Source organism: Branchiostoma floridae, chromosome 2 (genome assembly GCF_000003815.2).
Source record: "Branchiostoma floridae strain S238N-H82 chromosome 2, Bfl_VNyyK, whole genome shotgun sequence".
Classification (NCBI taxonomy): domain Eukaryota; kingdom Metazoa; phylum Chordata; class Leptocardii; order Amphioxiformes; family Branchiostomatidae; genus Branchiostoma; species Branchiostoma floridae.
Window position 1 is genome coordinate 1,763,960 of NC_049980.1, and position 11,908 is coordinate 1,775,867.

General features: G+C 41.0%; 1 protein-coding gene across 1 annotated transcript in view; it reads right to left on the bottom strand.

Annotated features, from left to right (window-relative positions):
- Positions 1-6,880: 6,880 nt before the first annotated feature.
- LOC118409291 (BSD domain-containing protein 1-like) overlaps positions 6,881-11,908 on the bottom strand; it is a gene marked incomplete in the record, with an annotated part of 10,858 nt that continues 5,830 nt past the window's right edge. Inside the window, 6 exon segments of the mRNA XM_035810188.1 lie at positions 6,881-7,913; positions 8,429-8,532; positions 9,061-9,765; positions 10,302-10,382; positions 10,870-10,945; positions 11,364-11,432. Coding sequence (XP_035666081.1) covers positions 7,872-7,913; positions 8,429-8,532; positions 9,061-9,765; positions 10,302-10,382; positions 10,870-10,945; positions 11,364-11,432 — 1,077 coding nt within the window.

The following is an 11,908-nucleotide window of genomic DNA, read 5'->3' on the forward strand; positions in this document are numbered from 1 at the left end:
TGGACTGAACCGGACTGACTTTCTGTACTGCTACCCACCCCACTAATAATGTCTTTACCGTACATCCAGGGGCCATAGCGATGACCATGTACTATAACTACTCGCTGCACCCTAACCGCGATGGCAACATACCAGGATGCCCCTCACCAGGCCAGTACATCAAGGCTGCTTCGGCTGCGCAGAACCCACGGTGATGACACCCAACATGACATCACAGACATCAACATGGACGAGCTGGACGACATCGAAATACTTCCCAGGTCACGACCTCCCTCCTGTCCGCCCAGCAGGACCCCCAGTGTGCAGGTGAAAACACCTGGAACACCTGGCATCGCGGCGGGAGCGCCGAGCGTTCTTGAGGGTTCCGTAGCAACGCCAGATCTCCACAGCTCCCTTCTTAAAGCGGTCATGTCCGTGTTGGACGTGTCTACCACTGAAGCAGACGAAAGGCTACCACCAGCCAAATCTTGCCCTGATATATATAATGAGCAGAGATGCCTGTCAGAAACATCAAGTAAGGTACAGAATGATACTCTCAAGTCTTCCTCACAAGAAGCACTGCATGCTGGAGTTAGGGGCCTAGGGAAGGGGATGTGTAACCTGTCGTTCGCAAAGTCTGAAGAGGTGCTCAGTGAGTGGGGTAAGACGAGGGATTCCTCCCCACCTAGAATCATCATTACCCCCTGTAGTCCCACTGACGGTAGCAACAAGGGAAGACAACACCCCAAGGTTGTTGTACATAGGATGGGTTTTAAAGAAGGGAATGGAAGACAGGGTGTCAGAATGGGAACTGCTACATATCTTAAGAAACCCGAATGGAAAAAGACCCCTGTAGAGTCGAGGATGGGTGAAGATGATCCTGATAATGGCACAGTAACACCACGCAGTGGTGAAGTTAGCAAGTCCCCAGGGTTAAGGAAGAGGGAGGGTTGCAGCCCCGCACATGTGCCAGTCAGGATCAGGTTAGGTACAGGTTCACCAAGGGTTGGAAAGAGAGGTCAGGAAGTTGCGAAGGAAACATGGGAGGACATACATCTCACTCCCAACGCTCCATCTGGGAAGGCAAAGAAGGCTCTAGAGTTCACTGAGGGAAGCAAATGTAGCTCTGCCCCAAAACAAAGCATGATCAGAGGTACTGCCAAGCCAGTCAGTAGCACAGCAAGTGAAAAACAAAATCATCCCACTAAAATATCATCAGAATATAAGGACGAGAAAATGCATCAAAAATGGCCGCTAACTCTGAAAAGCGAAAGAGGCAAAGCAGGGAGGGACAGTAAAGACAATCATAAGAACTCAGATCTTGCCAAAGAGCCTGGCAATCACAGTACAGAAATTCCTTGCAAGGTCGACAAGATTTCAGATTTTGGAAGTGTTCAAGGAAAAAGAATCGATGCTTTTAAATCCAGTGACTCTGTTGATGTCAACAAAGTTGGTACTCTGCCAGCGAAGAAAACTTCCCCACTGAAAAAGACTTCAAAAGAAGGAAACAAAGAAAACCGTTCACCAAAGGCTCAGAAAACTGCAGCAATCCTTGAAACAAGTCAAAGTCCAACCAATAACACTAGTGGCTTAACCATGCAAACCAATACTGCCCCTACTGTAACCACAAGTGACACAAAGATTGAAAAGAAGCAACCAGTCAACTCTGAGAAGGTCTTCCCAAAGCTAAGGGATTCCCCATCCTTGTCCCGGAAGTCCCTTTCCAAAATTCCATCCAATGCAGTTTCGGCAAAACTAACACAATTCCGCACGATGACACCCCCAGATAGTCCAGTAAACCCCTCACCCATCCCAAAGAAGCTTGACACCAAAGTCTCAACTCCAAAGAAAGAGAAAGGGAGACAGTCCCTGGCAAACATACCAAAGAACACAGTTGCGGAGAAGCTGAATAAGTTTGGCACCCCAGAGAAAGATGACAGGAAGCAAATGCTCTCTTCAACCAAGGTAGGGCAGGCAGAATTAAGATCTCACTCAGCTGAAGTTTCTCAGAAGGAAGATACTGGACCTACAGTTGGGCTTAAGGGGTTAAAACCAGCCAGGAAGTCACTTGCAAACATTCCCAGAAATGCAGTGGGAAGCAGAGTTTCCAAGTTTGACTCCATAGTGTGAGACCTTTGAGTCTTTCATTTCCCTTTATCTGCAGTGTATACGAACCAAAGATCACTTGCCAGGCCTTAATTGTTAGGATTTAAATGATGACAATGAAATGTGAATACAATGTACTTATCATTGTGACTGCAGGAAAAAGCTAGAGATCGGTGCCAGAAAGTTTAATCTTTGTCCGCAAACTTTGACCGATTGGTTTGAACAGGGATATGACGTTGTGATCCATGGATGTGAAAATCCTACTTTCTCAGAGTTTATATTGTCTATGTATCCATCAATTAGTATGTATTTGGTACATGTATGAATTTTAACCTTAACCTAAAAAAAGCTATTTTAGATACAAGATTTTATATTAATGAAGCTAACAGGTTGCTTTGTATTTCCACTAGTGGAAGGTACATGTAATGTCATGACCTTACAATGTACATAATTTCTATACATGAGTCAAACTAAAGCTTTCTTCACAAGGAGAGATAGCAATTTTATATGTGGCATAGAATGTGTAACCTTGAAATCTATTTACACATTAGTATATTTAATTATGGCTCATTACACATTTAGGATTTTAACTCAATGAATTTGCACATTATAATTAATGTACATCTAATGATATTATAGAATGACATTTATACATTCAAGTGTGTTTTTATAAGGAGCTGAATAGTGTATTTTATAAGAAATATATGTATGTAAGTCCTAATGAAAAAGGAATTGCTTTTTATGGGTTACATGTGCCCTGGGGTATCTCTATAATGTTCCCTGATCAGGAAAACATTTTGTTTTTGCTGGTGTGTTCTTTCTTTTTTGTTCTTCTGTCATGCAGTTCATTTCATGACTGCTAGGAGGCGCTGGTAGAATGCAGGCAAATACTGTCTGCACACTTATACATAGCTTCTTCGATAACTTATTCAACTTTATGTTCTTTCTTCTTCTGTCATTTTTGGCGATGCCTCAGGGGTAAGCCTAGTTTTTCTGTGCAAGTAGCTTGACAAAAGGCAAATTATTGGGAGGATTTCGATCCTCGAAAATGTTGGCTTTCTAGTCACCTCAGGCTTTTACTTTTACCCAATTATAGAAATGTTGGGGTAAATCTAAGAATCTTATCGGATCATAATTGAAAGCAGTGTTTTGTAGCCCAGTATACTACACTGTATGTTATATTCAGACAATCATGGTGTTTTAATGATGATACTTACTACAATGTACATGCCATGTCAGACTAAGTCTAGCAATGTGTCCATGTTGGTTAATAAGCAACTTGATGTAAGGATGAATTACATTGTTATGTATATCATATTCTGTATTACCCCCTTTTAAAATGGTTATTACTAATGCTGCAGTGCAGAAAACATGCAAATTTAGAAAGAGTGGAATGTGTTGGACAGACAGGACTTTTGTTGCTTTGTACAGATCCACCTGACATGTCTTTTGAATCATGATGAACTGGAAATTTGTGGTAGGAATCAGTATCAAAGATATTAGTTTGTCAGCATGGAATGCAGTGATGGCAGTTAATTACCTCCATGAAATGTCATGGAGGTTATATTTTACCCTGCGTTTGTGTGTGTGTCTGTCTGTCTGTCAACAAGATAACTCAAGAACGGCTGGATGGATTGGTTTCATACTTGGTGTGTTGGTAGGGTGTGATGAAAGCTGGAAGTGATTAGATTTTGGGCCCCCTAGCGGCTTCCCTTGGTACTGCAGCGCAACTTCTGGTTTTGCTATCTCGTGTTCTGAACAAGCTATGGTCCCAATTTTTGGGTGTTAGATAGCTCTTGCGCTCAGGAATAAGTGACATAAGTTTGGGCCCCCTAGCGTCTAGTTTTGGGATAGCAGGGGCATTTTTGTCAAAAACTTCTGAAGACGATAACTCAAGAAAGGAACAGCGGATTTTCATGATTTTTGGTATGTAGGTACCTCAGACAATGTTGTACAAAATGAAATACTAATTATGCAAAATTATATTACATTTGCATAATTAATGAGAATATTCTATCATAGCAGTTTTTTCTATGTATCTCTTGTCCCTGACGTGATATGGTCTTGACATTTGGGTGGTAGATAGCTTTCAGTGTCATGACAAAGTGGGGCAAGTTTCAGCCCCCTAACATTTAATTTGGGAACTGCAGGGGCGTTTTTGTCAAGACATTCCAATGAGGATAACTGCAGAAAGGATTGACGGATTGGCATCATATTAGGCATGCGGGTACCTTAGGCAAAGATGTTCATAATGATATACATGTTATGCAAATGAGAGCTTAATTTGCATAATTAATGAGGAAATGGTATAATTCCATTGTTTTCAATAACTGGACTTCAATAAATGTAACACATGTTAATTATGATAGGTAGAATATAAGCAGATACCTAATATGGTAATGAGGAACTTATTTGCATAATTTATGTAAAAATTGCAAAACCGCTTTATGATTAATAATGGGAATTTTATAATTGTGACATGTGTACGTTAGTCAATGATGAACAACACCATGCATAAATTATGTTAATGTGTTAGTCAATTGCATGAAATTTATGAAAGCTCTAAATTTTCATGGAGGTATGAGGTCGCCGAACTCTAGTTGTTAAGAAATTTGTCTAGTTTTTTAAAAACTAGTTTGGTGCTGGGATATCGATAAATGTATTGGGAGGACTGAAAGATTAGCATGTAATTTTCCACTCACTGTATCTAATACAATATCACAGCAAAGAAACTTTGTTCTATTGTCATTTCTTTACACCAAAACAAGTAGAGAAGCCTTGTAGTTAGGCCATACTAATTGTTTTACATGGATGACATCCTCTGGGCACCCTAAAACTGACACAAAATAGTGGTACAGTCAAACCTGTCTTTAGCGGCCACTCAAGGGACTGGAGAATGTGGGCACTATACAATAGACAGGTGGCCACTATAGAGAAAAAGCTGATAAATTGACCATGAGTTCATGTTAAACATGATTTCAGTACCAACTGATCTTTCTCACCAAGTAGTATTGTCTCAATACAATTTGCAGACAAAGACTTGCGCTCTAACGTTCAGGGCACGTGTACCTTCCGCTACTGCCAAAATGACCCTGTTGGGACCTCCAAATCCTCACAAATGGTGAGATACGGCCGCTGTATGGTTGCAAAAGGCAGTGTTCCTGTATCTACAGGACTGAAAATCCTGTGGCAGTGGCCGCATTGGACAGGTGACCGCTATGCTCAACAGGAAAAAATCCAAGGGACCGACAAAAAGTGACCGCAATAGCCATGTGGTCACTATGCAAAGGTGGCCACTAGTACAGGTTTGATTGTACATTTGTATTATGTTGTGTGGCTAAACAAATGACTGAACGTGTTTTTTCTAAGTGGCTAAACAAATGACTGAACACACAGAACATGCATACAGTATACCAAAACCAATATATTCTTTATTTTTGTCCTTTCACACCTTTGACTTGGGAAGACTCCAGCCAGTAGTATACGGCATGTAAACATACATTTGCTCACTTTGCAGCTTCTTTATATGATTTACCATAGTGTCACAAACATTTTTTTGAAATATGAAAATTGATGCGCGCAAAGATGTCATACATATATGAAGTTAGTGTGGCCTTTGGCATAATGTATTCTTGAACTTGCCAAAAAAAGAAGAGCAAACAGTTGGTTTATCTCATAATATTATATTTTTACAGCATCCAAACACAGCCCATCACCACTTCAGTACATATTTACAATGTAGCGTATTTAATTCAATTTAATGATTATCGATTTCAAACCACCTGTGTAAGAATAGGGTACAATTTTCATAAAATGTGAATGTCCCAGTCCAAGAAAAAGTGTCAGCATTGATCAAGGTGACCATATCAAATGTCCATATACATGTACAAGTATTACGAGACAATCTCCACAAAAACTGTGCAACTTTTCTGCAGCTTCTTTTTTGCTTGTTTCCAGTTAAAATAAGCTAGAATCCATTCCATTACAGTGGGTATAAATGGCTGAGACAAAGTATTAAATTAATTTTGGTCATATAATCTTAAATATGATAATATACACAAAATCTTGAATGCCTAGCACCACAGGACTATGCCAACTTAAAGCAAAGTATTATCATCTATGCAATAGTACAAATTTTGCACTTACAAATGTACATGTACCTAATAAAGTATATAGTCCCCACTATTATTTATACCGGATGAACAAAGTTGTATGATACAAAAAGAAAAAGACTTTCAACATTACTTTGCAACTTGCTATATATTATGGAGCGACATGCACCATAAGAATATACATAATATGTATTTGTCCAGTAATTTAGACATAATTAAGTTAGCACAACAGGTTAGTTAGTTTAAAAAACAGCAACAATGAATTCCCCATAATTTTTTTCTTCCTAGCAGTAAAGCGCAATAATTTAAAGGGGCATTCCACTCCACACGGGAGTGTTATTTTCCGATAGATATTAATTTTTGGAAGTGATAACTGCATTACTACTTCACATTATACGATAAAGTACCCAGTTGCTCCACATGCCTCAAAAGCATTCACTCTTCTACTAAACTCCCCAAGTACCCTCTAATTGAATTAATCCTATGGCTGAATACAATGCAAAACTTTTAGGTAAGGTTACAAAAAACTAATTTCAGGTTCGCTAAGAAATCTCGTCTTGTTCTTGTATTCTTTGCTATCTTATGAGCAATTTGCCTTCTCGGTGTGCTTAGCGTACCTCATTTATCCCAAAAATATGTACGATAAACAAAGTGTCTATGCGTATAGGGAATGCATGGGTAGGGTCTGCATGGGTTTAGTGAGTGTCATTATTGTTTTATAAAATACACATCACGTAATTCATCCCAAGGTGAATTCCACAAAATTCGGCTGATTATGTATTCATTGACACATTATCTATTGGAAAACAAGACTCCCTTCTAGAGTGGAATGCTCCTTTAACTCAGCATTGAATGACCACAACTAGCTATAGGGGTGGGGGCCGGTACATTGTACTGGTACAAAACTGTTTTTTTCTTTTTGGACCGGTACCCCAAGAAAATGAACCTAAAAAAATCAGTGGACCAGATTTGCACCATTTAGAAAATAAGCAAACTGTCACTGACCCTGATATATCGGCAGGCGTCCACACATTTGAGGGCTAAGCGGTCCAAGAAAATAAACAAGAGTCTCAGAAAAGGAGTTATTTCCATCAACTTTTTACAGTCAAACGTACAGAGGCAGTTGGTCTTGTTTACATGAAGATAGGATTTTAAAATGCCAGTGGGAGTTGGATACTTCAATAAACAGATTCATTTGTATCAAAATGAATCTGTTTTGAGTATCACCCTTTCACATGTTTTCACACAGACAGTCGGGTCCAGACCTGGACCTGATCCTCTGGACCTGAACAGGACCTGTACCTGGAATTTCTGTACCGGTGCCCACCCCTGACCACAACCATTGCTCCTTTGCCCAACTACCCTGGGGGCCAGCCAGGATCGGGCAGCTAGGACAGTTTATTCGGTGGCCCTAGACAGTCAGGCCCGCCGATTTCCTATTAGCACACAAGAGAGTCTAAGCCCGATGAGGTCCACCTGTCCTTGAAAAGGGTAGCGATAACTCCTTTGGGCTTAAACTTCCCGGAGCGCTAATGTGAGATCGGCGGGCTGACTGCCTTGCGTCCCCGAACAAAACTCGCTAGCTACCCAATCCTGTCTGGCTCCCAGGGTATTGCACAACACAAAATGTTCCAGTGTTAGCCACTGATGCCAGCAGCTGCTGTGATTGGTCCATCATTCCCAGCTCTCCCAATCATCATCCAAGTCTCCAGTGTCCTGAAACAGTATCAAAACTTAAAATGAGATGACATATTTGAAGTTTTCCCTTTGTTATTGTTATTATTATTATTGTGATTGGGTGGGCCGACTACTCTCTCTTGGCAGCCAGGGGCAGAATTGCGAGGAGCTTACAATAGGTGGGGCTAAATTGCAAGGGTCTGGAGCGAGCTGCCATTCGGCGCCACTCAGGTGACCTCAATACGACTGTCGCAAATGTCTGGAGCGAGCTGCCATTCGGCGCCACTCAGGTGACCTCAATACAAAAGTAATTGCCCCAGGTGTAGCCAAGGGACTGCTACATTTGAAAATTTTGATCTAGGCACCGATTGGCTCTTGTCCATAACAGGCCAAGCTCATGAATATTTATAAGCAGGACCATTGAGACCTATGGCATGGGCAAGTCTGTCAGAGTTACTCCCACTTAAACATTCCATTCGATACCCTATGATTCCATTCAGTTGTTTATTTTCCAGAATACCACAACATGTATATATTGTGGGTTCATACATTACCTTCCCATCTTTTTCCAGAGCAGCTTGAGCAATCCTCATTTCTTCCTCTGTTAGGTCCAGGTCAAAGTCTTTTTCCCAATCATCGCTCAGGCTCTCTGAAGAGTCTATAACACATGGGCATACTTGTAAAATTTCATTGCATACGTGTAGCTAGAGCATCCAGAACAGTCAATCGTATGGTATGGATGCAATTAAGCAATCTAGAATACAGTCAAACCTGCCCAAGCCGCCATCTCTTTAAGCTCCCAAAAACTTTCCCCATTGATGCAATCTTTAACTGAAGTGACCTTCCCAAGACAGTCGACCTATCCACATGGCCACGTTGAATGAGGACTGGAGAGGGTCCCAATCCCTGCCCAAGATAGCCTTTTCAATCATGTGTCTACATTCATTTACTAAGGCGAAATCTTGGTGAAATTGGCCACTTTGCCTTACATTTTGACAGCAAAATGTCACTGGACAAATAGAGCACTTGTGGGTTGGGGCAGTCTACTGCAATATGGGTGGAAACATTGCCACAGTGTAGTAATAAAAGCTGGCCACCTGGCAAAAATTTCACTTTCGTCTGGTCCCCCGGTGGCTGTCTTAGGCAGGTTTTAGCATACTACCAGACATTAAAAACACTCTCTCACCTTTGGCCCCACTGCTGCCCCCAGCAGAAGCTGGTGATGCCCGATCTATCTCTCCTTCTTTTGCTCCTGCCAGTAGTAATGGTTCACCCACTTCTTTCACATCTTCCTTCTTACTCGCAGCTGCAGGCACTTGTGGTTCACTTTCTGGAGCCTTTTCCTCTATCTTGTCTGAAGGTATCCTGACTTGGGCTTCCACTTGTTTAGCCAGACTATCTACGATTGTTTCTTCTGTCTTTTCTTCAACGACCTGCTCAGGCACAGATCCCTCTGTGTCCAAGGATTGCTGTGGTTTTGGCTCAGTTCTTTCAGCAATCTTATCTTCAACATCTTCTCCCTTTTCTACACTTTCTTGGGTAACCGGGGGAACAGGAACCACTGAAGGCTTTTCAGATTTCTCATCAGCCGGGGAGGTTTCTTGTACTTGCACTCCAGTCTTTGTACTTGCTGTTTCTCTTGTGTCTTCGATGCTTGGTCTGTCGACAAGCACGACATCGGAGGAATCTGATGACGTGGGACTACTCCTCTTGGGTGCTGCTGTGGCCAGGGTTTCATCGGATGACACGGAGGCTTCTGAGGAAGGTTTCTCCAACATGACAAGTTCAGATGACTCCTCGGATGACACAGCACTGGGGCTTCGCTCTTCCTCTGGTAGGACAAGCTCTGCTTCCCTTGGGGCTGATTCCTCTTTTGGTTCTTCCTTTGGACCTACAAAACAATGAACACACAATTGTCTGTTATAACCAGACCTATAAGATAACGTACAATGACATCTGAATAGAAAATAAGTATAGTTGTGCTTGTACATGGATAACAATTACTATGTAACAGACATTTCTTTGATGCAACAAATGCTAGATGTAGCCTTACATATGCAAGTAAGGTCTTATCTACATTGATTCACAATTTAAGTAGTCAACACTTATAGTTATATGAAGTATCTTCCTTAGATGCAAAACATGCTGCTTTCAGGGGAAATTCTGTTGTTATCGTTTTTGCTTCCCTTTACCTCATTTGCATTCTTTGTTAGACCTGTTTGAAAAAAAGGGGCCTTTTCTCTTGGCAATGGTACGGTATTAGTTCACATGTCTCAATTGTAGGGTTTTGCTATAGCCACGAGATCTACATGTTAGTGACACACAGTGTCTGAATGAAGATTAGAGTGAACTTTTCTTGGTGAACTAGTACATTTGTGATATCCTACTCAAAGAAAAGTTGAGCCTGACCCAAACATGTCACTTTACCTGGTTGTGTTGCTATGGCCCCTTCACTGATAGCTGGCAGAGTGGAGGCATCAGGAGTCTCCCAACCCCACTCATCTTCATCTGAAACATAAATGTACCAACAATCTCTCACTAAAATGGGACTGCTTTCAACAACCTAATACAATTTGTAACACTAACAGTCTACATTTGGTATACAATATACCTTTGGAGGCTCTGCTAAACCGGGCTGAAGTTTCCACTTCATTTGTGGTTGTGGCCTAGACCTAGCTGTCAACCTATAAGAGAACTGCTTTACTTTGGAAAAGCATTTAAGCACTGTAAACAACAGACTACACAATGTACATTCTTTTGCATTACAGACCAAATTTGTATCCACAGTAAGAGAAATACAAATGATAACTTGAATTTCATATCTAATATTGTACCTTTCCAAGGTGGTATGTTGATTTGTTCTTTAACACAGCAAAACCAATCATCTGTAACTAGCACTTTATACCAAGCCCTGGGTAAATGACAACTAGAAGGAAGGGTGATATCTCTACCCTGCCCAGAGCCTTATCTGCTGGGTACTACAGTTCACACTCACCGTCCTCCCAGCCGAGGTCATCGCTGGGGCTGGTGTTGTCAGCACGCTCCATCAGAGCTGCTCGACGGGCCTCGTCCTGCATGGGGAGACAAACACAAGGGTCTAGATCAGTAGCTCTCATAAAAACTATTCAATTTCTTACCATCCTAAATATTAACCCAGGTACTGCAGTGTAAATGCAGAAATCTTAACTGTGGTTTCATGCTCACGGCTTTTACGGTGGCTGCTAAACCATGAATTCAATACCATCGCGAACATTTTTCTATTACACAATTTACAGCATGTGACTACAGTGAATGGCACTACCGTGAATTCAAAACTCACAAACACCCCATCTTACTGCTACCGCAAAATTAAATACCAGCAAACGAAATGCATTTACAGTACCTGTTGCCATCTGCAATGATTTTCAATCTACCAGTTTGACTGACACTTTATTTCTTGACTCTAGAATGTTTGTTGTAACTGTAAAACATTTGTAGTGAGGATCTTACCTGCTGCAGCTGGTGGAGCTTGTAGAAATACCTCTGCCAGAACTCGGAGTGGGAAACAGCTGATGGCACCTGGGAAAACAAGTGGATCAACAGTGGTGAGCTTGCCTAATGAGGTGGAGAGGAGTCCAGATAAACTAGAAAGGCAACATCTTTTAAACATTAACATAATTTATGCAACTGGAGTCATTCATTGAATTACTGCAATAATAAACAAACATTTTTTGTGAAATGTTTTGGCATACAATGAAATTTGCCTAATTGTTTCTTGACAAAATCAAGTACATTGTACTTTGAAATTAAATTTTTTTCATTTATGTGAAATAGATGTAACATGGCCGTTTTAAGGAAAGTTGAACAACATTATTAAGTATAAGAACATTTAAATTAAACTTTAAATTGATAGAGCTACCACTGTGCAGCCATTTGGTTTTTTGACCGAAGAAGAGCCAAGTAGAGTGTGGTTTATATGTCATTTCGTGTACCCTTGATAATTTATCGCATGCATGTACCCTTAATCCTAAGGATCAACTAAAGTATGGTCTTCA